Source organism: Ailuropoda melanoleuca, chromosome 1 (assembly GCF_002007445.2).
Source record: "Ailuropoda melanoleuca isolate Jingjing chromosome 1, ASM200744v2, whole genome shotgun sequence".
Taxonomy (NCBI): domain Eukaryota; kingdom Metazoa; phylum Chordata; class Mammalia; order Carnivora; family Ursidae; genus Ailuropoda; species Ailuropoda melanoleuca.
In genome coordinates this window covers 112,881,100-112,907,723 of record NC_048218.1, presented here as the reverse complement: position 1 = coordinate 112,907,723, position 26,624 = coordinate 112,881,100, and the positions used below count along the sequence as shown (strand labels likewise).

Below are 26,624 nucleotides of genomic sequence, written 5' to 3'. Positions count from 1 at the left end.
AGGGGTGTTTACATTTCTTACTAAAGTGATTGAAATATGTATTTCTCTGTATAGTTCACTTGGTTTTTTTTCACTTCTTTTGAAGTTCTGCTATTTGGTGCATAAATGGTTAAGGGTATTATATCCTTCTGTTTATGTTAACACCCTTATCATTATAAAATAATTCCTTATAATGGTCTTTCCTCTGACTAATGGTTTGCCTCATGTTACATTGCCAAATAAGTAATAAAGATTTCTTTTTATTAGTATTAATATAGTTTATCAGTCAAGTTTCCACCAGAGAAATAGAATCAGAAAGATATATAATATATATTTAGAGATTTATTGTAAGAAATTGGTTTATGTGATTTTGATAGCTAGCTAAACGATTTCAAAGTCCATAGGGTGGGCCCGCTGGAAAGGGGAGCCTCAGGTCTGCTCCTAGCACTTTTAACTGAGTAGATCAGTCCCACCAGGGTATCACCTTTAATAAAGTCAACTGATTGTAAATGTTAACCACATCTACACAATACCTTCACAGCAATGCTGAGATTAACATTTGACTGAATAATTAGCAAGGATTACTTAGCCATGTTGACACATAAAACTGACCAGTACACATACTATGCTATACCATTTACTATTTCCTTACTTTAAATTTGTCTTTGTATTTAGGTGTATTTATTTTGGCAACATATAATTTGATTCTGCTTTTTTTTTTAAATCTAATCTGACAATATCTACCTTCAAATTGGGATCTTTAAACCCAATTTAATGTGACAATTGATAGTATTAGGTTTAAGTGTATCATCTCACTGTTTGGTATTTCCCATCTTATTTTTCCCCTTTTTTCCTATTTTTCTTCATTAGATTGAATCAATTGAATAAAGGTTATGATTGCATTAATCTTGCTGTTTACTTATTTTTTTTAAGATTTTATTTGTTTATTTGACAGAGAGAGAGACAGCCAGAGAGAGAGGGAATGCAGGCAGGGGGAGTGGGAGAGGAAGAAGCAGGCTCCCAGAGGAGGAGCCTGATGTGGGGCTTGATCCCAGGACTCTGGGATCATGCCCTGAGCCGAAGGCAGATGCTTAATGACTGAGCCACCCAGGCGCCCCTGCTGTTTACTTATTAAGTACAAACCGGTGTTTTTATTTTAGTGGGTGCTTTAGGCTTGTAATGTATATCATTAATTTATTGCAGTACGCATTAATACTGTACCATTTCACATAAGCTGTAAATCATCTTACATAGTATACTTCCGTTTCTTTTCTCTTGACCTTTGTGCTACTCTTGATGACATTCATTTTGTTTTGTTTTTTAGAGGTTTATTTATTTATTTTAGAGCGTGTGCATGCATGTGCACAAGCTAGAAAGAGAGAGAGTGTGTGTGTGAGCATGCAGGGCGGAGGGAGAGAGAGAGAGATTCCTAAGTAGACCCCCCGCTGAGTTTGGGGCCTGGTACGGGGCTCGATCTCCTGACCCTGAGATCATGACCTGAGCCAAAATTAAGAGTTGGATGCTTAACTGACTGAATCCCCAGGTGCCCCAACATCCACTTTAGTTTTATGTATATCACAAATCTTACACCACATTGTTATCATTTTTACTAGCTGATTATCTTTTATGGGGATGTAAATAATAAGGAAATGTCATGTATTTATCCATGTAATTTCCATTTTCAGTGGTGTTTGTTCTTCGTGTAGACCCACGTACATTTGCAATTGTGTTCCAATGGCCTGAAAGATTTTATTTTTTATTCTGGTGTGACTCTGCTACTGAAAACACTTCATCTTCTTAATTTCCGAAACAGATCTTTCTTTTTCTTCAATTGAGCTATTTTGTTTTTTGGCTATAGAAATCTAGGTTGACAGTTTTTCTGTTCTTTATACATTTTCAGTGTTGCCCCTTGTGCTCTAACTTGGATTACTTCCAATGGGAAGTCTGCCGTCATCTCTGTTTTTATGAGGATCCTTTAAAGAGTTTCTCTTTATCATTGCTTGTGAGGAACATACATATCATGGACCTCGGTGCTGTTTTCTTCATGATTCTCGTTCTGGGAGTCTGGCTGGATCTGTGGACACTGTACTCTTCAAATTCAGAAAATTGTTCTGCTTTATTTATTCAAATAATTTTTATTAACCCCTTCTCCTTTAGAGATTCCAGTTAAAAGTCTGTGAGCTTGACTGACATTTTCTCACGGCTTTTTTTTTAATCTTGTTTGAGTTCAAATAATTAACATATAGTGTATCATTAGTTTCAAATGTAGAGTTCATTTATTCATCAATTGCATATAACACCCAGTGCTCATTACATCACATGCCATCCTTAATGTCTGTCACCCAGTTACCCCATCCTTCCACCAACCTCCCTCCAGCAATCCTCAGTTTGTTTCCTAGAGTTAAGAGTCTCCCTCTGTGATTTCGTCTTATTTTATATCCCCCTTCTCCTATGATCCTCTGTTTTGTTTTTTGAATTCCGCATAAGAGTGAAACCATATGATAATTGTCTTTCTCTGACTGACTTATTTTGCTTAGTATAATACCATCCAGTTCCATCCATATCATTGCAAATGGTAAGATTTAATTCTTTTTGATGGCTGAGTAATATTCCTCTTTGTGAGTGTGTACCCCATCTTCTTTATCTGTTCATCTGCCAGTGGATATTTCAACTCTTTCCACAGTTTGGCTATTATGGACATTGCTACTATAAACATTGGGGTGCAGGTGCCCCTTCTTTTCACTACATCTGTATCTTTGGGGTTAATACCCAGTAGCGCAATTGCTGGGTCATAGAGTCGCTCTATTTTTAACTTCTTGAGGAACCTCCTTACTGTTTTCCAGAGTGGCTGCGCCATTTACATTCCCACCAATAGTGTAAGAGCATTCCCCTTTCTCTGCATCCTCGCCAACATCTGTCATTTCCTGACAGCTAAAATTCTCACAGCTTTTTGTTGATCTCTTCATAAAGCTTTCTGTGTGTTTTATTTTGGAGTTTCTATTGTCACCTCTTCACACTTACTCATCTTTTCTTTGGCAGTGTTGCATAGACCATTAAGCTTACCCCATGTACTTTTTCATCTCACACATCTTGGTTTTGACCTCCAGATAACTTAAACGGTTTTTATATCTTACCTGTATTAAGTTTTGAACTTATTGGAATATTGTTATTTTAATTGTTTTCATGTTGTTTTCTATTACTTCTCACGTTTGTTCAGAGAAGATGGCAATTATTTTTCTTTTTATTATGAGTCATATTTTCTTGCCTCTCATATAGTTGATTTTTCACTGAATGCCAAACATTATTCATGTCTTGTTCCTTGTTTAATATTTTTGTATTTCTGTATTTTTTTTTATTAGTGAATTTTGTTCTGGCACACACAGATAAGTTGTCTGGAAACAGTTTGACCATTTCTGATCTTGCTTTTAAGATTTATTAGGCTGAACCACAGTTCAGGCTAGGCTAATTATTCCCTGCTATTGCAACAATTTTCTCTTGGCTCTGGCCATATGCCTATCGTTCATGAGGGTTTCCATACTGACCCATGGTAATATGCCCTGAAACCAGCCCCAAATCAGCACTGGATATTATTACATTATAGTATGGCCTAGGAAGACAGTGGAGAGCTGTATGTTTTATGACTAGCCTCAGAAGTCACCTTGTGTCACTTTTGCCATACTCACAAAGGTCTACTCAAGTTCAAAGAGAGGTAACACAGACTCTACTGCTCAATGAGGTCGCAATTTAAGAATGTTTAGGATGGGATATATTGTGTTTGCCACCTTTGGAAAAGTCCTTTGTATTTCCATATGCATTTTAGAATCAGCATGGCCAATTTCCATTTTCAGTAAGCCTGATAGAATTATGACTCGGAGAGAATATGGCTTTGTATTCATGAGCTATTTTATTTTTTCATTATTGTAGTATAATTGACAACATTGCATATAAGACATACAACTTGATGCTTTGATATACGTATACGTTGTGAAATAATCGCCACAATCAAGCTAATTAACATATCCATCACTTCTCATTATCACACATAGGTACCATTCCTGTGTGTGGTGAGATTGCTTACCATCTACCCCTTCAGTAAATTTCAAGTATGCAATTCAATATTATTAATTATAGTTACATTGCTGTATTTTGATCTCTAGCAATTAATTCATTCTGCATAACTGAAACTATAATATCTCCTCATTTCTCCCTCCTACCAGCCCCTGACGACCACCATTCTACTGTCTGCTCCTTTGAGTTTGACTCTTTTAGATTATGCATGTAAGTGAAATCACGCAGTATTTATCTTGTTGTGTCTGCTTCATTTCACTTAGCATTATGTCTTCCAGGTTCATCCGTGTTGACACGAATGGCAGAATTTCCTTCTTTGTTAAGGCTAAATAATATTCCATCGTATGTATAAATCACATTTTCTTTATTCTTTTATTCTTGGATGGGCATTTAGGTTGTTTCCATATTTTGACTGAATATTTGCAAACCACGTATCTGATAAGGGCTTAATACCCAAAATATGTAAGGAACTCCTACAACTCAATAGCATAAAAACAAGTAATCCAATTAAAAACAGGCAAATGACCTGAATAGACATTTCTCCAGAAGACATGCCAATGGCCAGCAGGTATATGGACAGGTACTCAAAATCACTAATCATCAGGGAAATGAAAAATAAAACCACAATGAGATATCATGTTATTTTCAATAAGACAAGAAGAAAAGAGATAACAAGTGTTGGTAAGGATGTGGAAAGAAGAGACTCTTCTGTACTCTTGATGGGAATGTAAATTGCTATAGCCATTATGGAAACCAGTGTGGAGGTATCTCTGTTTCTTTAGGGCTTCTTAAATTTCTCATCAGTATTTTGTCATTTTTGGTGAGAATGCTTTACACATCTTTTACTCTTTTAAATTAGATTTTAAAATTTACTTTCCAGTTGCTGATTGTTAGAAAACAAATATAAATTTATTTTGTATGTAGGATTTATTTCCTATGACCTACTTAACTTAGTTATAGCAGATATTTTATAGACCCCTCGGATTTGCTATGTAAACAATCATATGGGTTAGCAAATAATGTATTACTTATTCCTATCAATCTTTGTATCCCCTATTTCTTCTTTCCTATTTCAGGGGCCTTGAGTAAATATTTAATATAAATTATGAGAATAAATATGCTTATCTTGTTTCTAATCTTAGGAAAAAAACATGAAGTATTTCACCTTGAAGTATAATGCTAGCTGTAGGGTTTGTTTTTTACATGTCCTTTATCAGATTAAGAAATTCCTATTTATTCTTAGTTTATGAGTTATTTTGTTATGGATGAGAGTTGGATTTTGTCAACTGCTTTTCTGCATTTATTAAAATAAAACAATGAATTGTAGTTAATCTTTTAAAATATATATTGAACTTTACATTCCTTGGACAAACTCCACTTCATAATTGCATGTTGTTGGACTTAATGTGCTAACATTTTAAGGAATTGTATTATTTATATTCATTTTATTGTAATTTCTTTCTCGGTTTTAGCAATCATGAATATGCCAGCCATTAAAAACAAATTGGCAATGTTCTTTCTGTGTATTCTGACACATCACATATATATGCTACATATGTATTATGTATATATCTGTGTGTATATATGATACACATGTTTACACATATATATGTAATAATAGTATTTTTTCCTTAAGTATTTCATAGAATTCACCAATGAAACTATTTGGGCTAGGAGCTTTATTTGTGTGGAATATATATATTTATTTTGAGAGAGCGAGAGAGTGCATGAGCTGGTGGGAGGGGTAGCAGGAGAGGGAGAGAATCTCAAGCAGGCGCCATACGCAGCATGGGGACTGATGCAGGGCCTGATCTCACAACCTTGAGATAATGACCTGAGCCCAAATCAAATCTCGGACACTTAACCAACTGAGCCACCTGAGCACCTGGGGAAAATATTTAATCAAATTTATTAAGGTGTCATAAATGCACACATTTTAAGTTTAGTGTAAACATTTTAATTGCATAATTCAGTGAGTTCTGACATGTCTGTTCATTGATTTAACCAGTTCCACTCTGAAGATACAGAAACTTCTATTCACCAGATTGTTATCTTAAGCCACTTCATAATCACTCACAACTACTTAATAAATATAACTATTTACCCATTCAACTCTTCATAGGCATTTGGGTTGTTTCTAGTTCTGGCTATTGTGAATAAAGCTTGTATGGACATTTCTGTGTGAGTTTTTGTGTGGAGTTGTATGCTTTTTTCTCTTGGGTAAAATTACATGAGAGTGAAGGTGTAGGATACTATGGTAAGGTATGTGTAACCTGTTAAGAAACTCCCAAAGTTTATAGAGTATTGGTTGGATGATTTTCACACCCACCAGCAGTGTGTGAGATTTTCACATTCCTGCAGTCTTGATGTTGTCCATTTTTTACATTTTAACCATCTCAGAGTATAGCACTACCTCATTTGTAGTATAATTTGTAGTTACCATACAACTGATGGTACCAAGTATCTTCTTATGTTCTCTTTGAGCATTCATACATATCCTTTTGTGAATCATTCAAATATTTTCCTCTACCCTTTTATCAGGTTATTTTTCTTCTAAACATTGACTTGTAAAGGTTTATTTATATATTCTGGAAATAAGTCCATGTGTATTCTCTGTCAAATTTCTGAATGGTATCTTTCAAATATCAGAAGTTCTAATTTTAACAAAGCTAATTTTCTCAATTTTTTTTTCTTAATGGCCCAAATATACTGTGTTCATCCAAGAAATTTCTGCTTACACCAAATTCATGAAGAATTTTTCCTGTTTGCTTCTAGAAATAATAACTTTGTCTAATGTGCCCTTGCTAAACGCAGTTACTGTGCTGAGTTTATTTTTTATTTTTAGGAATTTTTTTCATGCCTAATCCTTTCATATAGGAGTAAAGACAGTCTCACTTTTTTATTTAGTTTCCATCCCCTTTGTTTTTATTGTCCCATTAGTCTGGCTGGCACGTTCAGAAAAGGACTCAACAGAAGTGGTGAGAGTTGGCATCTTTTTCCTCTTCCCGTTGTCACGACCCACAGACTTTCCCAATTAGGTGTGATACTAGTTGGAGGCTTTTCAGAGGTGCCATTGATTGATGAAGGGGATTCTCTTCCATTCCCTATTTATTTTTATTTTTGATTATGAATGAGATTGAATTTTGTCATGTTCTTTACACACTGTTGAGATAATCATATATTTTTAATCTGTTATATTTTATGATGCATTGGCGGATACACAGATGTTGAACTGACCTTGCATAAGCTAATGTAATGTAAACTACATGTGATCATCATTTATAATTTCTATATATCACTCAGTTTTATATGCTAACAGTTATAGATTTTTGTATCTATATTCATGAGGGACGTCGGTCTGTAGCTTTGTTAATATTTATAAAATTTTAGAAATAGGGCACTGCTATTTAAAAAATGAATTGCAATCATTCCTTCTTCTTGCCTTTTCTAAATAGTTTGTGTAAAATTTATATAATTTTCTCCTCAAGTGTTTAATTCTTCATTGAAGCTATCTGTCTGTACCCACAGATTTATTTTTGTTTGTTTGATTTTGCTTTTGGGGAGAAGGTGTGTGTGTGTGTGTGGCAGAGATTTATTATGGCTTTTTGGAAACAAATCTCTTTTTTATAATGGTATATTTCAAACATCTAGAAATATAGAAAATGATATTGTAAACAAGTATGCACATATATCATTCCAGCAAGTAAACAATTATGTCATCTATTCAAAACATTTTATATTGTCACTTCATATTCTAAGATTTAAATCAATTTAAATAGGAAACAGCTGAAGCCTCATAGAAATTAGGCCCATTGTCTTTCCTTTCTGCTCAGATATATCTGTTATCAGAATTTGTTATTTTTTATTCCAGTTCAGGATGTTTTACTTTTAACTTTTTTATTGCAGTAATCAATAATGACAGATAGTATTGGTTTGCCTGATAATCATTAAATACACGTTGTCTTACCTTAACTTCTGTATCTTGCTTTGTTTGGGCTCAACATTGACTTACAGTTAATTTCTCATTTTAAAATTGTACAGTTTAATGACTTGGACATGCATATATCCATGAAACTGTCACTACAATCAAGAAAAGGATCTTTGCCACAATGCTGAATTTTGCTTATACCCTTTTGTAATTGATAGTACTTCCACATTCATTCCCAAACAAATGCTGATATGCTTTGTGTCACTATATATTAGCATGCATTTTTATAACTTTCTATAAGTGGAGTCATGGAATATATAATGTTTGAATGCTTTCACTCAGCAGAATGATTTTGAGATTCGCCAGTGTTATTGCATGTATTAATAGTTTGTTCTTTATTGCTGAGTAGTATTCCGTTGTATGGATATACCACACTTTGTTTATCCATTCACCTGATGATGGACATTTGGGTTGTTTCCAGTTTTAGGCCATTACAAATAAAGCTGCTATGAACATTCCTGTACAAGTCTTTGTGTGGACATATGTTTTCAGTTCTCCTGGGAAAATACCTATGACTGCGATTGCTGGGTCATACGGTAAGTGTATGTTTAACTTTATAAAAAAAAAAAAGCCAAATTATTTTCTTAAGGCTGTACAATTTCATGTTCTACCAGCAAAAAGGCTGTACAATTTCATGTTCTACCAGGGAGTTAAAGTTATTCTAAATCCTTTCCAAAGCATAGTATGGTCACTCTTTTTAATTTTAGCACTTTCAGTATATGTGTGTGTAGTGGTATCTCATTGTGGTTTTAATTTTCAGTTTCCTTTTAAAAAGGTATTTTCAAGTTCATATTGGGTATTGGTATTTCGTTTGCATGGTATCTGTTCAAATATCTTTCCCATTTTTTAAGTGGTTCTTTGTCTTACTGAGTTGTAAGAGTTCTTAGTATAGTATAGACAAAAGTCACTTTCCAATATACAGGTTTTCTACGCTATCTGAAATTTCACTTTATGCCATTTTGCTTTTATGAAAGACCTACCTTAAAACCAGTTTTCATTAACCGAAGAAAATCTGATAGGATTTCCACTTCTGTGAAGTGTAGTTGCTTCTGTGCTTTGCACCATTTCAGCTTCCAAAATTTTCCCTAGGAATGCTCTGGTTTCAGATAGCAAGGGGAACCTGTATGCGTGTGAATGTATTCTCCCAGACTATGGCCTACTTTTTTGTTTTCTGAGATTTAAAACACTGAAGTCCAACTTACTAATTTTTTATCCTGTAGTTCGTGTGTTTTTGTGTTCTAATAAACCTTTGCATATTCTAATATCACAAAGATTTTCTCCTGTGCTTTTCATTTAGTACTTTTGGGTTGTGCATTTAGGTCTGTGGTCCATTTTGAATTAATTTGTCTATTTGGTACAAGGTAAGGGTTGATGATTTTTTTTTTAACCATACAGATATTATGTCCTGGTGATCTAGCATGATTTGTTGAAAACTTCTCTTTCTCCGTTAAAATTTCCTGGTACCTCTTGTTGAAATTCAGTGGATTATCCTTGTGTAGGCTTGATTTTGCTCCATCCAACCATGTCTGTAATTTCAGCAATACCTGGAACTTCATAGTAACAATTGCACTACATTTAAAAAATTGCTTTGGTCATTCTGCTTTTTTGAATTACCATATACAGTTTAGAATTAGCATGCCAATTTCTGCAAACAAGCCTGCTGTGGTTTGAATAGATTGCATTGATTCTAGAGACAAAATTGATAATAATTGTCATCCCAAACACATGTAGTCTTCTGACGGTGAACATGGTTTTCCTCTGTCTATGTAAATTATTTTAAATTTGTCTCAAGGATGTTTTGTAGTCCGCATATTTTTTCTTGGATTTATTCTGAAGGATGGTAGGGGTTTTTTTGCTCTTGCTTTTAATCAATTGTTTGTAATGTAAATTGAATTGTTTTTAATTGTTTTTAGTTTTCCAGCTAGCATATAAGAATGCAGTTGATTTTTTTTGAAGAGGATATTAAATCATTTATTGATTGCACATGATATTGTATGATACACAGGCTTTATTCCCATTTATAATTTTATCTGATACCATAATTCAATTCAGATATGTTACATAGGATATGCCAACAATCGTATTAATAACCAGATAAACTCTTTGACTTTCCTTGGGTGATCTTTTAATGGTGAACTCCAAGTCACAACGAACTTACTGTGTCAGTTAACTATATCAAAGTTTCTGGAGACAGTGGCTTCTATGCCCAGGCAGGTTGTATATAAATTTCGAATGGAACCTGGAATCATCTTGAAGGAATTCTAACTTCACATAACAATGTAGTTTACCAGAATGGCTTCAGAGTAGACTGCGTTTACATTTTTAAAAAGACACATGCATTCAGCATCATGATCAGACTGTTAAATTTAGCAGTCAATAGCATGCGTGCAAAAAAAAAAAATCTACATTAAAACCCTTTGTTGGGATGCTTTATACTCTCCATAGAACAGAAACTAAAATAATCTATTATACAGTTCATCACAAATACAGTCCTCGAGTTTTTGTCCATGCATGTGAGTATTGTCTAAAACGTCTTGTTTGTGGCAGCTTGCCACCACTGTGTTTGGCTGAGTTCACAAATCTCTTGTAACCTGTAGCTCCCCTGTCACTTCTCTGGCTCTCCTCTCCTGCACAGCTTTCTTTACTGACATTAATTAAAATCTTCCCCACTGTCATAGTTTTTGTTTGTGCTGGAACCACTACAGCCACCTTGGTTGTGTGGTTTGGCAGAACATTGGCCTCTACCACCTTAGGGGCTAGAGCTTCTGCCTCCATAATTTTCCTTGTTTCTGGGTCCAAAATGAGAAGATTGAGTGTTGTAGTTGACAGAATCATTGTAGCCTTCCGTGCCTCCAGAATAGCTTCCATCATTACCAATTCCATGTTAACCAGCCCCACTGCTTCCTTAGCCACCACCACCTTGACTGCCACCAAAGCCACCTCATTTACTGAAGTTCCTCCATGACCACCACCAGAGTTTCCAGAACCACATCGACCTCTTTGTCTGGATGCAGCACTAGCCATCTTTCCCTTAAATAGGGCTTTTCTTACGTCACAGTTATGGCCTTCACAGTATGGTATTTCTGAATGATAATCTTATCTACAGAGTCATGGTCATCAAATATTACAAAAGCAAAGCCTCTCTTCTGGCCACTTGTCTTAGTCATGATTTCAGTCACTTCAATTTTCCCATACTTTTCAAAATGTCTTAGATGATGTTCTTCGGTGTCTTCTTTAATGCCACCAACAAAAATCTTCTTCACAGTTAAGTAGGCACCAGGTCTTTGCACATGTTCTCTTGGTTCCACGACTCTTCCATCCACCTTGTATGGCCTTGCATTCATGGCTGCATCCACCTCTTCTGCAAGGGCATACATAACAAACAAAACCTCTAGAGTGCTTGGTGTTTGGGTTTCTCATTCTTACATAGTCCATGAACATTCCCCAGTGCTCACAATGGCTCCTCAGACTCTGTACTTGAGCAAAATGGGTGTTCCATCACTGTGGGTGGAGTGTTTTATGTATGTTTGTTAGGTTTAATTGGCTTATTGTGTCGTCAGTCCTCCACTGATCTTCTGTCTAAAAACTCTATCCAGGGGTTCCTGGGTGGCTCAGTTGGTTAAGCATCCGCCTTTGGTTCAAATCATGATCCCAAGGTCCTGGGAGCGGGGACCTGTTTCTCCTTCTCCCTCTGCCTGCCGCTCTACCTACTTGCACGTGCTCTCTCTCTCTCTCTGTGTCAAATAAATAAAATCTTTAAAAAAGTAAAAACTCTATCCATTATTTGAAGTGAGGTAATGAAATCTCTGTTACCATAAAGTTTTGTCAATTTCTCCCTTAATTCTGTCAGTTTGGTTTATATATTTTGTGTACCTATTGTTGATACATTTTTAGAATTGTTATATCTTGGTGAATTGACCCTTTTATGAGTATGTAGTTTCCTTCTTTTCCTCTTAATAACAACTTTTGACTATTCTATTTAGTGTATATTAGTACAACCGCTCAGCTCTTTTCACTACCATTTTCATGGAATATCTTTTTTCGTTCTTTCACTTTCAACCTATTTGTTTCTTTTGATCTAAAGTGAGTCTCCTCCAGATTGCATATAGTCCTATCATGTTTTATTTATTTATTTTGTCAATCTCCAGCTTCTGATAGTGGAATTTAATCCATTTATGTTAAAGTAATTACAGATAGGGAAAGACTTATTTCTGCCATATTATTATTTCTGGTATTTTGAGTGTTTTCCACAGTTCTTTCAGAGTTAACTCTGAGAGTTTTTGCTTGATTTTTTTCATATCTTTTTGGTTAGGACAGCCTTTTGGAGCTACCAGTATTTGTGCTGGTATCACTGTTCATTTTTTGAAACTTTTGTTTCTCTTTATTCTACAGAATGGGCAGTTCCTGTTGGCATATCTTCGTATTTACTGACATATTCTACTTTTGTCACTATTTTGCTATTAAACACATCTAGGTTTTTTTTTTAATATTTTAGTTTTGGGGTCTAGAATTTTCTTTTATGTGATTTAGAGCTTCCCTTTCTCTGATGCAATTTTCCAATCTGCTTACTTATTATAGTAATGTATGTCCTTGGATGCATTTACTCTGGCTGCTTTAACATCTTTATAGCTAAGTACCACTTCTATGTTATTTTGGATCTGTTTCTATTGATCTTTTCCCTCTTGACTATGAGTCACAGTTTTCTGTGTCTTTGAAAATCTAATAATGTTTATGATATACTAAACTTTATGGATAGTACTATGTAGAGTCTTCTGGTTTATTTTTCTTCTGAAGATTGTTGATTTGTGTCTTAATAATATGCCAGATTCAAAATCTACACTCTCCCTTGGTTTATTCAGCCTTCTAACTCTTGCTTTTTGCTGAACTTCTTGCAATATCATTAACACTTGTGAAGGTTATGCATTAGCCAGTTATCTCGGTGGAGTTTATATGCAGATCTAAGAGCCCCTGATTCTGTTTCACTGAATTTTTCCCATTACTTTCCGTATCTTCTGGTGGCCTACAAGTCCAAGTCCGTCCTTTTATTTTTTTTGTAACCAGTGAGACTGAATTTCTGCTTCAGTTTTACCCAGCCACATAGACTGGTGAGTGCCCACTGCAGGGATACATAACAATAATTTTACCCTGTAAATTTCCCTTCCTTCAAGAGTTGAGCATGCCTTCAGAATCTTCCTGCCTTCCTGCCTCTTCAGTGCTGTCAAGTAGTGTGTGCTGCTTTTTCCAGATTTTATCACTCTTACTGCAGATGGATTAATTCAGTACAAGTTAGAGTTGGAGTTCTTATCACTTGTCTTTGAACATTGTGGACATTGTTTTTGGTACATATTTTTTGTTTGTATAATGCAGTATGAGTCTTATTGCCCCTTTTCTTGTTCCTTTTAGAAAAGTCTTACCTTTTTAGAAAATTTAAGAAAAAATTTTTTTCTAGTAATTAATTTCATTAATGTCAAAATTTTCTTTACCCTTGGATCTAAAATAAGGGCACATGCCATACATATATATGTCTTTTAAAGGGTCCTCTCTCTTGTTTTACTGATCTATGGTAATTACTAAACTTATTAAGTGTCTTGATGTCTAGAGAGGATAAACCACCTTCTTTATTCTTTTTAAATGCTACCAGTTTTAAATTGTTCATCAAGTTATATAAAAGAAAATTGTGGTTGATATTTTATTTGAGTTTAGGACTGGTATAGATAAACTTGGTTAATATTTACACTTTTGCTTTAACAGCATAATGTTGGATTTTTAAAAATCCAGCCTGAGAATCTAATAGTAGGCCATTTTAACTGATGCACATTATTGTAGACTGTATTTGTGAGATTCGTTCATATTTTTGTGGTTATAATACTATCTTTAAAAATTTCTTTTTCTACATAATCTATCATGAATATATAAAGGTGTATATATCTGTTTCATTGTTTAATTGCTTCGTACTTTTGTTTTTTTGCCATGATGAACAATGCTGTTATTAATATCTTTGTTTATACATCCTAGTATCCAAGATTCCTCAACGTCATTACCTAATACTGGGTCAGAAGACATGCAATTCATTAAAACATATCAGTCTGTTTTCCAAATTTGGTGTATGAATTAACACTTTTACAATAGCAATGTAGGAGAAATTGTATATGCAGTTCTTGGCATAATCACACTTTACATTTGATCTGATGACCCTATGCATCACATTTTTAAAACTGTGGTAGAATATACATAAGATAATGTTTTAAGCATATTTAAATGTACAATTTCTTGGGATTAAGTACACTTACATTGTTGTACTAACCATCAGCACCGTCCGTCTCTAGACCTTTTTTCATCTTCCTCATTTGAAATTCTGTACCTATTAAACAATAAGTCCCCAGTCCCCTCTTCCTTTAGTCCCTAACAATCACCATTCTTCTTTCTGTCTCTCTAAATTTGACTAGTACAGGTACCTCATATAAATGGAATCATGCAATATTTGTCCTTTTATGATTGGCTTATTTCACTTAGCATCTGTGTTGTATCATATGTCAGAATTCCTTTCTTTTTAAGACTGAATAATATTCCATTGTATGGATGGCCCACATTCCCATTCTCAGAAATGTGTGGTAGGTTACCATCACACATTTTCAACCCATTCCACAGTACTTTCCATAGTTTCACATTCTCACATTTGTTACATTAATTCACCTAACATTTACATATCACATCTTTTTTTTTTATTTTATAATTTTTTTATTTGAGTATAGTTGACACTCAGTGTTACATTAATTTCAGGTGTACAACATAGTGATTTGACAAGCTTGTGCATTATGCAACATTTTACGGTAAGTGTAGCTAGCATCTGTCCCTATACAATGCTAGTATAGTATCATTAACTATAATCCCTATGCCGTGTCTTTTATTCCCATGACTTACACTACACCTTCTCTATCCACATGTATGTATCACATTTTTTTTTATCCATTTATCTGTCAGTGGAAATGGGTTGTTTCTACCTCTAGGCTATTGTGAATAACTCTGCAGCAAGCATGATATGCAAATATCTCTTTGAGATCCTGCTTTGAGATCTTTTGGATAAATATTGCATCAATCCGTTTGGGCTTCCACAACAAAATCCCAGACTAGATGGCTTAAATAGTATAACCCCCCCCACACACACACACACAAACACAATTCTAGAGTCTAGAAGTCCAAGTTAAAGGTTTTGGTTTCCCATGAGTGCTTTTTTCTTGGCTTGCAGATGGCATAGCATGCCACCTTCTCATTATATCCTCAGATGGTCTTGGTTAGTGTGTGCAGAGGGGACAAAGAGAGCAAGCACTCTGCTGCTGTCCCTTCTTACAAGTGATGAGGGAACAGAAGGCAAGCTGAGGACAAAGCAGAAACTGACACCCTGCAAACTCCCCCCCCCCATGTATGCAACATTCCTCCACATTCCTGGCTGCCCTAAAACTAAGGAAAGGAAAAAACAAATGGTTAACTGACAGAGATCACAGACCCTGCAAGACCCATAATTCAGTTTCCTGAAGCCCTAACATTACCACCCCCTCCATAAAATTGAGGGAGGCTGAGGCAGAAGGAAATGTAAATAAAATGGAATTTCTTTTAAACCTGAAGCCCATTGACAAGGACACGTGATAGGAGGAAAGTAACATTCCTCCAGGAAGCTCCCAGCTATCTTACTGTTAACACCTCCTAGAGGGGTCAACAACCTTAACCTGACAATAGCAAGGCCTCCAGTATCCTGTGAGTCTTCTTTAATATATGAAAGTACTTTCTCAACCTCCCTTTTTTCCTTACCTCCCCCAACCCCATGGTATATAATCAGCCGCCCTTCACGACCCGGGGCAGCAGCTCTTTCTGCCCACGGGTCCTGTCCCCTTGCTTTAATAAACCACCAATTTTGCACCAAAGGCGTCTCAAGAATTCTTTCTTGGTCTTTGGCTCTGGACTCCACCCCACTGAACCTCACCTATATCCCACAACCTCATCACAAGGACACTAATACTGTCAGATCAAAGTCCCACTCTTATGATCCCATTTAACCTTAATTATTTCCTAAGAGGACTCATCTCTATAGAGAGCCACACTGGGAGTTAGGTTTTCAACATATACATTTTAGAGAGGCACACACTTTCAGTCCATATACATACACCCAGACATAGAAGCACTGGATCATATGGTAATTCAGTTTTTAACTTTGGAGAAACCACCATACACAGAGGCTGTACCATTTTACACCCCTACCAACAAAGCACAAGGCTTACAGTTTCTCTGCATCTTGGCCAACACTTGTTATTTTACTTTTTTTTTTTTTAATACCTTGCCATCCTAATGTGTGTGAAGTGGTGTCTCATGGTGTCGATTTGTATTTCCTTGATGGTTAGTGATGTGGACCATCTTTTCATGTATTTATTTGTTATTTGTATGTCTTGTTTGGAAAAATGGCTACTCAAAGCTTTTGCCCATTTTTTAATTGAGTTGTTTTAATTTTTGTTGTTGAATTAGAGTTCTTTATTACTATTATTATTTTGGATATTAACCTCCTTTGTAAATAATTATCTGTTTTTCTTTTGTCCATATGCTTTTGGTGTTATATAAACAAACCATTGAAAAATATAATGTCATGCATCTTTTAGCCTACATTTCCTTCTAAGAGTTTTACAGTTTTAGCTCTTCTGCTTGGATCTTTGATCTTTTTGAGCTAACTTTTACATATGGCTTAAGGTAAGAGTCCAGCCTCCTACATTTGCATGTGGATATCCCCCTAACTGCTACCATTTGTTGACAAAACTGTCCTTGCCTCATTTGAATGATCTTGGTACCCTTGTTCCAAATCATTTGAGAGTTTATTTCTTGACTATTTTATTCTGTTTGTCTCTAGCTCTGTCTATATGCCAGGACTATACCATTTTTATTATTGTAGCTTTGTAGTGTTAAAATCAGCAAGTATGAGATTTACAGCTTTGTTTTTCAAAATCGTTTTGGCTATTCTTCATCCCTTGAGGTTTCAGTGAATTTTAGGATGGATTTTTCTTTTTCTGAAAACATAGTCACTGGCGTTGTGATAGAATTTGCATAGAAACTATGAATGGCTTGCAGTAGCATTGACATCTTAACAATATTAAATGTTCCAACCCAGGAACATGAGATGTCTTTCCATTTATTTGTGTCGTCTTTGATTTCTTTCAGTAATTTTTAGTAGTTTTTAGTATACAAGTATTATTCCTTGTTGGTTATTTACTCCTAAATCTTATATTTTTGATGCTATTGTAAATAGAACTGTTTTCTTAATTTTCTTTTTGGATTGTTCATTGTTAGTGTATAGAAACAACTGATTTTTGCACATCAAAAATATCTTGTATCTTGTAACTTAGCTAAATTTGTTTCTTAGGTCAATTGGGGTTTTTTGGTGGATCCTTTAGGGTTTTTTGCATAGAAGATCGTACTGTCTGGACAGGGTAGTGTTACTTCTTTCTAATTTGAATGATTGATTGATCGATTTTGCCTTGCTGTGGGTGAGACTTCCAATATTGTATTAAAAGAGACAGAGGTAATAGTCATCCTTATCTTTTTCCTGATCTTAGAGGAAAATCTCACAGTTTCTGATGGTTATGATAGTGACTGTGGGTCATGAAGGCCTTTTATCAAGTTGAGGAGAATCCATTTTATTCCCTCTCAAGTGTTTTTTTTTTAACATTAAATAAGTATTATATTATCCATTACCAAACGTTGTTTTAAGTGATACAAGAGGGAAATACCAAAAATACAAATTTTAGCTTGTGGGAATTTTAGGGAATGTGTAATCTAACGGAATATAAATCTGAACATATGAAAATTTAAGTAGCAATTAAGGACCAAATGTGGTAAGGGCCACATGGGTGATACAGATTTGCTGTAAGAGCTCAAGAATGAGGAGAACACAGACTGAGTTCTGTCATAGTATCCTGAGTGCTGACTGTGTTTCAGTCAGTGCATTAAGTTCTGCTTATCCCATGGAAATATGCATTTTACTGATTTCTTTATAATAATAACTGAAGCTTTGCTCAAAGTTTGGCCAGTGTTATCTTAAACATCAAATATCTTTCTGAAATAGGAAGTATCCCAATTTTGTAATCAAGGAACTTGAATCTTGACGATCTTAGGGTACTTGCATGTGTTTATAAAGATAGTAAGTGGAAAATGAGAATTTGAAACCAAATTTGACTCCCTGCAAAACTCCTTTTTATTTGGCTACTTTACCTTGTACTCCTTTACTTATGTTGCTGTGGTATCTTTCATAGCTATTGAGGTATAATGGACAAAATTGTAAGATACTCAAAGTGTACATTGTGATGACTTGATATATGTATGCATGGTGGGAGGATTTCTCCCATCTAGCTCATTAACACCCCCATCACCTACATATTTATCTTTTATTTTATTTATCTTTGGTAAGAATATTTAAGTTCTACTTTCTTAGCTACAAACTTTGAGCTATAAGATGGATAAAGTGTAAGGATCGAACATAATAACTATGGTTGATAACACCCCGTTGTATCATTGAAATTTGCTTACAGTTTTTACTGTAATATGATGTTGAATTTTGTGAAATGCTTTTTGTGCATCAGTTGAGGTGATCATATGGTATTTCCCCCATCATTCTGTTCATGTGATATAACGAACTATGCTTGATTTTCATATATTAAACTGTCCTTACATTTTAGGAATAAATCCTAAGTGACCATGGTATATAATCCTTTTAATATGCTGTTAAATTGACTTAGTATTTTGTTGAGGATTTTTCCATCAATATTCAGAAGGTTTATTTGTCCTCAGTTCATTTCTCATGTACCATCTTTGGCTTTAGTAATAGGGCAATTGCGCCATAATAGAATGAATCCGGAAGTTTTCCTTCCTCTTCAATTTTTGGAAGAGTTTGAGAAGGATTAGGGTTAATGTTTTTCTTTTTTTTTTTTTTAATATTTGGTAGAATTCATCTGTGAAGACATGTAGACTTGGCTTCTTATTTGTTGGAAGGTTTTTGTTCTCTTATGTTTTGTTATATTTTTTAAAAAATTTTAATAGTGGTTAAAAAGCACATAACATAAAATCAACTACCTTGAACATTTTGAAGTATACGGTTCTGTAGCCCTAACTTTACATTGTTTGCAGCAGATATCTGGAGCTTTTCATAAGCCAAAACTGCATACCTCTTGAAGAACAACTTCTATTTCTTCCTTCTCCAGCTCCTGGAAACCACAGCTCTTTCTTTCTTTTTTTTTTTTTAATGATTTTTTATTATATTATGTTAGTCAACATGCACTACATTCCCGGCTTTCGATGTAAAGTTCGATGATTCATTAGTTGTGTATAACACCCAGTGCACCATGCAATACGTGCCCTCCTTACCTACCCATCACCGGTCTATCCCATTCCCCCACCCCCTCCCCTCTGATGTCTTCAGTTTGTTTCTCATAGTCCATAGTCTCTCATGCCTCATTCCCCCTTCTGATTACCCCCCTTTCTTTATCCCTTTCTTCACCTACCAATCATCCTAGTTCTTATGTTCCATAGATGAGAGAAATCATATGATAATTGTCTTTCTCTGCTTGACTTATTTCACTTAGCATTATCTCCTCCAGTGCCGTCCATGTTGCAGCAAATGTTGAGAATTCGTTCTTTCTGATAGCTGAGTAATATTCCATTGTATATATGGACCACAGCTTCTTAATCCAGTCATCTGTTGAAGGGCATCTCGGCTCCTTCCATGATTTGGCTATTGTGGACAATGCAGCTATGAACATTGGGGTGCATATGGCCCTTCTCTTTACTACGTCTGTATCTTTGGGGTAAACACCCAGTAGTGCAATGGCTGGGTCATAGGGTAGTTCAATTTTTAACTTTTTAAGGGACCTCCACACTGTTTTCCAGAGTGGCTGTACCAACTTGCATTCCCACCAACAATGTAGGAGGGATCCCCTTTCTCCACATCCTCTCCAACAATTGTTGTTTCTTGCCTTGTCTATCTTTGCCATTCTAACTGGCGTAAGGTGGTATCTCAGTGTGGTTTTGATTTGAATTTCCCTGATGGCTAATGATTTTGAACATTTTTTCATGTGTCTGTTAGCCATTTGTATGTCTTCATTGGAAAAGTGTCTGTTCATATCTTCTGCCTATTGTTTTATTTGTTTATTTGTTTCTCACGTATTGAGTTTGAGAAGTTCTTTGTAAATCTTGGATACCAGTCCTTTATCTGTAGTGTCATTTGCACATATATTCTTCCATTCCGTAGGCTGCCTCTTAGTGTTTTTGACTGTTTCCTTGGCTGTGCAGAAGCTTTTTATCTTGATGAAGTCCCATAAGTTCATTTTATCTTTTGTTTCTCTATTCCTGTTTCACATCGATGTCTTTCATCCATTTGGAATTTATCTTTGTGTATGGTGTGAGAGAGTGGTCAAGTTTCATTCTTTTGCATGTAGCTGTCCAATTTTCCCAGCACCATTTATTGAAGAGACTGTCTTTTTTCCACCGGATGTTTTTTCCTGCTTTATCAAAGATTAGTTGCCCAAAGAGCCGAGGGTCCATTTCTGGGTTCTCTATTCTGTTCCATTGGTCTATGTGTCTGTTTCTGTGCCAGTGCAGATTAGTTGCCCAAAGAGCCGAGGGTCCATTTCTGGGTTCTCTATTCTGTTCCATTGGTCTATGTGTCTGTTTCTGTGCCAGTGCCATGCTGTCTTTGTGATCACAGCTTTGTAGGACAGCTTGAAATCCGGCATTGTGTTGCCCCCAGCTTTGTTTTTCCTTTTCAGCAGTTCCTTGGAGAGTCGGGGCCTTTTCTGTTTCCATACAAATTTAAGGACTATTTGTTCCAGTTCTTTGAAAAATGTCCTCGGTATTTTGATCGGGATAGCATTGAAAGTGTAGATTGCTCTGGGTAGCATGGACATTTTAACTATGTTAATTCTTCCAATCCATGAGCATGGAATATTTTTCCATCTTTTTATGTCTTCCTCAATGTCTTTCAAGAGTGATTTATAGTTTCTAGAATATAGGTCTTTACGTCTCTGGTTAAGTTAATTCCAAGGTAACATATGGTTTTTGGTGCTATTGTAAATGGGATGGATTCCCTAATTTCTCTTTATTCAGTCTCGTTATTCGTGTATAGAAATGCAACTGACTTCTGAGCATTGATTTTGTATCCCGCCACATTACTTGAATTGCTCTATAACTTCTAATAGTTTGGGAGTGGATTCTTTTGGGTTTTCCGTATAGAGTATCCTGTCATCTGCGAAGAGAGACATTTTGACGTCTTCTCTGCCGATTTGGATACCTTTGATCCCTTTTTGTTGTCTGATTGCTGTTGCACAGCTCTTTCTGTTTCTGTGAGTTTGATTTGTTTAGATACCTCTTGTAGGCAGAATCACATACTATTTGTTTTTTTGTAACTGGCCTCAGTTCACTTAGCATAATATTCTCAAGTTTCATCCATATCACAGCATGTTGGAGGATTTATTTTTATAAGGCTGAACGATACTCTGTTGTGTGTATGTATACCACATTTTCTTTATCCATTTACCCACTGAGGGACTTTTGGGTTCTTTTCACCTCTTGGCTGTGGAAAGTAATGCTGCAGTGAACTAAGGTCTAGAGATGTCCCTTCAGGATACTGCTTTCAGTTCTCTTGGCTCTATATCCTGAAGTGGAACCCCTGGATCATATGGTACATGCATGTTTAATGTTTTGAAGAACCTCCATATTTTTCCTATAGCAGTTGCACCATTGTGCATTCCCAACAACAGTGCACAAGGGCTCCAGTTTCTTCACATCGTTGTCAACACTTGCTCTGTTTCTTTTTTTTTTTTTTTGATAGTGTCCCTTCTAGTGGGTGTGAAGTGATACCATACTCTAGTTTTGATTTGTACTTCCCTAATACTTAATAATGTTGAGCACCTTTTCATGTATTTGGTCCTATGTGTTTTCTTCTGATTCCTCTGTATACTTGGCTGTTTTTATTTATTTATTTTTATTTATCTGTTTTTGAATATCCTCATTTCCCTGAGAGTCTGCACACTGCTTCTCCTGTGGTCCTTAGGTGTTCTTTCGTATTCCTCAATCACCAGTCTCTGGCTGCAGGTATCTGAGGGTCTGTCATCACCTTGTGGTTCTCAGGAATGTGCCCAGGGCTTCCCCTACCCTGATATTTGAACGAGCTCTGAAGTGAGCAACACTGAGTCCAGCAGCCGCTCAGGTGGCCATCCGGCAGGTGGCCGATCCAGTCTGCTCTGCCCTCCAGTGTGTGGGATGGAACCCAGCTCCCCCGAAACACTTGGGTCTGTCCTGGAAAGGAGCCGGGACAAGGGCGAGCAAAAATCGCCATAGGTGTTGTACCATCTGGAACATGACTTCTCAGTTGTGTGTTCCTTTGGTTGCTTTTGATCTTCAACTAATTTCCAGAGCTCCTACAAGGTTATTTTAGGCAGTCTCTAGTTGTTTATTTAATATTTCCATGGGAGCCTGGGGGTCCTCTTGCTGAAGTCACCTTCAGTATATTACAGTTTGCTGCTGATTTGCCTTTCCCAAATTCTTAATTTCTTTGAGTGGTTTTGGGTTTTTTTGAGGCTCAATAAAAATAACATTAGTTGGACATGTATTTTTTTCTCTTTTATTCCTATTTTTAAATTGGTTTTCTGTCCTTTTCTCATCGATTTCTGTGAATTATTTGTATGTTCTTGATGTTATCTTATAGGTTATTTAGCCACAATTGTGTCCTAGTTTTGTTGCTTGACTGTTGTTACTTTTATCATTTTTTAATTAAGTTCTTAATTTTAATACCACATGTATCACATGTTTTATATTATGGTTAGTTATTCCCCTTTTTAAGGAGGTATTGCCTATCCAAAATTCATGAAGATTTTTTCCTCTTCCTGCTTCTCATTTCTTTGTATGTCAGTACTGATCAGTCATCAATGCTTCCCACTCCTCTTATGAAGATCTAATCAGGTTGCTCTCATAACTGCAGCTGGAAAATATTGTGCTCAGTGAGACTAAAACCTAGAAAATAATTTTGCTAATCTTCTACATTAAATAACATTTGAGAATTTTTCCTCAATGCCACATAAAAAAGAACATGACATTTTAGGGTATATTTTAGGAGAGAGTGCTATAGATAAGGACTCTGAGATATTGCACATACTGTGTTATAAAGATTTATTAATTCTAAGAACATTTATTAGAAGATCGTATTTATTTAAACTTGGATTTAGATGATTTTATGCTGGTGTCAGCTCTGCTGGTGATACTCAGCATAAAGTCTGTGTGTAAAGACTGCATGTAGATTTACATTTCTCTTCTCCCTGTGTAGTGACTTAACACTGATACCTTTTCTCAGCATTGCCATATTTGTGCTTTGAGAAATATTAATATGTGTTTTGAAAGAAAGAGTACCATGATTACACATCTTTGAAAAATATCACATCATGACAGTTTTACCGTATACATCACCACTCTTGTTACTGCAGCAAAAAACCTATTTAACTTTGTTTAACCAATATTTTTTTTATCTGAAACATTATTCCCCAAATAAAATATCTATTAAAACCAGAATGAAAAATACTTTCTCTGAGTAACAATTGAAATATTTTCCAATTTGAAAGAAAATTTTTGAAAGGGTGATATGAAATTGGATAATGTCCTATGACCCAGATCCAAACAGTGGCACGTATTATTGGTCATGGTGCCAGAAAAAGAATCTTCTCTGATGGCCCATAATAACCATGCCTCAGATGTGCAACTAACATCTTTGTGAATCCTTGGCTGACTACATTTGCAATAGGAAAAGAAGGAACAGGATAATCAGAGACCCCAGCCTAGTTAGAGAGCTTGGCATCACATGGCCTTCACGTGTGGGGAAAGGAGGTCCCACAGGCGACAGAGCATTTGTTGAAGCTTGCAGTGTTCTGAATGCATTTTCATCTTAGTCATCTGATTTTAGTCCTTGTATAAGGGTACAGACTTGTTTGTTACTGTACCTGTTTTACAAATAAAGCTAGAGCTAAGAATTGACCACTTCCCCCGAATCCCAAAGTCATGCAATGACTGAGAAGGTTTTTGCCCTTGATTTCTTTCTGCCCTTCTTCGCTTTCTGTCAGGCAGAGATCACTGTGGTAACATATTCATTAGATACAGTTATCCATATGATTGTATGAGTTAAGTTAGTAATTTTTCTGAAGTTAAACATTCAGCAAGTGACAGAAATAGGACGTGAGGTCAGGAGATTATCAGAAATAAGCTGAAAGTCCTTCCCATATTTAGGGCTATCTGTGCCTCGAAGGTGTGGTTATTAAATGTGGGCCCTCTTCCACTTGGTGGCTTCTGACGCAGCCTACCAGGTGACCCAGCTGGCTTTCTCACCTTGACATTATGTGATCAGTAAAACCCTGTGGGGTCGCAGTCTTGGTCTAAGCCAGGGTCAGTGAAAAGTTAACAACTTTTCACTTATATGAGGTATTTAGAGACAGACAGAAGGATTGCTGCTAGGCTTTAGGGGAGAGGGAAATGGAGAGGTGTTGAATGAATATAGACTTGCAGTTATTCCCAGATAAGAAAGTTCTGGAAGTTAGTTGTACAACAACGTGAATATACTTCACACTGTTGAACTGTACACTTAAGAATGGTTAAAATGGTAAATTTTATTTGTATTTTACCACAATTAAAAACAAACAAAAATTATAAAAAGGAAAAAGAGTCTTTTTTGAAAATGTATCCTCCATGTAAAATTAACTGATGTGGCATTGGAGGAAACTGTTACCTATTACCTTATTCTCTCTCCACAGTGATCTGCAGCCCTGGGTCTTACAACCCCCGCGATGGGACTCACTGCCTTCAGTGCAACAGCAGCCTGGCGTTTGGAGCAAAAGCATGCATATAGGCCATGAGTTTGAGAACTATAGTGGTTTGTTAAACACAAAAGTATATTTTTGAAATATTAATACATAATAAATCACTATTATGCCAAAATTAAATATATTAGATTTTACAAAGTACGGTGTCATCATTTTAATTGAAACATTGGATTTCCAAATGCTTTACGAGTGGAGCACCCACTAATCTTTATCCAAATCTTAATGCCAAAACTACAGATGACTTCAGACTATTTCTTGATCACTGCTTCTTAAAAAGCTTCAAATATACTCTCTTGGTGTTAGCCCTAAAGATTGTTCAGGATTATTTTAAAATAGCCCATTCTCTTTATAATACGTTGACTAATCTCGGGCCATCATATTCTTCCATAATCATTTTAATTCCAGCTTATTTCCTTCCTTTGATTTAATTTTATGAGATTTTGTTTCTTGTAGTTTGACCTTTCATAGTTCAAGGTCACTTTTTAAAAAGGCTGTGCATCTTATTATTGCAACTTTTAGCCACTTCCACGTGAGGCTAGGTCCCAACAACTTGATGGGTTTCTAATGTGTCAAAGTGGCGATTTTCACCTTTTCGGTTTAGAGCCCTTTAAATTACCTTTCTGACATTTTAAAATGGAATAACCATTCTGTGTGCCTAAATTAACCTTTGAGTTTTCACAATGTGGAGAGAGAGCGAAATTAGGCAATTTCTTGCCCTGACGACACCTGGAGGGGAAGGTATCAAAAGATCATTACAACTTTTACTGCATTTCCTTTATCATTAAAGTGTCACATCACAGATAATTCTGCCGCCACCACCATACCCTCTCTCACACTGGGGTGCAAAATGTAAAGGTTTAAGTACCAGAAAAATACACGAGCAACTTGGAAAATTAGTAGTTTTCTCAATTTTTTTATTGTATTTGTAACACTTTATATTCTCTTGGACATTCCCTGTTTTTTCCCTTCATATTTCCTTTCTTAAGACATAAACATTTGTAAATGGCAAATATACACAGGTGGGATAGGCACAAATGTGCATTGACAGGGAAAAGTTTACTTATATTTAGGATCTATTTGACTTTTTAAAACTCACTGGTTAATAAGTTAGTCTCTCATTTGGTTATGCTGCGGACAAATACTACCCTGGAATTCTCACATAAGTACAGAGGGAAGTGAAATGACATTTCTTTGTTAGCCTTGGTGATCTTTTTAAAAAAATTCCTTGTAACTTTCATAGTCATGATGTAATTGTTTTCATATGGTTTTTAGAAGTTTTTTTTCTTTAAAAAGCCTTCTTTGCTTTAGTAAGTCACATATTTGCCATTACACTGTTTGGGTGGGCCATGGTTCTTACAGTACGTTTCCTGTAAGTAGTGAAAGACCTAAGTCTCCATCTCTAAAAGCAGTACAGCCCCTAAAGCTTTCCAGACTTCTTAATTGTGTAATAAGATGAACTGAAATACATTTTCTTTTGTACTCCCTGAGTTTGGATTAACTTTTTTCCTGGTATTTAAAAATTCTGAGGAATTTAACTTATAAAACATTTTCCTCGGGATGAACAATATCAGCTCAATAGCTAGTCAGCCTGGGAAGCAGAGCAGAGTTATAATGGTGGTGCAGGTTACTGGAGATCGGAATCCAGTCAAGAAGAGAAGGTGATCTGGGATAAGAGTAGACAAACAAGGGGAGCCGTGGGA

General features: G+C 35.7%; 1 protein-coding gene across 5 annotated transcripts in view; it reads left to right on the top strand.

The window, feature by feature from the left end:
• The window catches only part of ZPBP (zona pellucida binding protein), a 108,511-nt gene extending 83,480 nt beyond the window's left edge, over window positions 1-25,031 (top strand). For 3 of the 5 annotated variants that reach the window (XM_034665367.1, XM_034665374.1, XM_034665359.1), the window contains 2 exons: window positions 4,197-4,257; window positions 24,856-25,031. In XM_034665367.1, coding sequence (XP_034521258.1) covers window positions 4,197-4,257; window positions 24,856-25,003 — 209 coding nt within the window. In that variant the 3' untranslated portion in view covers window positions 25,004-25,031. The remainder of the gene's footprint in view (window positions 1-4,196; window positions 4,258-24,855) is intronic. The other 2 variants (XM_034665371.1, XM_011222937.3) reach the window with 1 other exon arrangement.
• The last annotated feature ends 1,593 nt before the right edge of the window (window positions 25,032-26,624 follow it).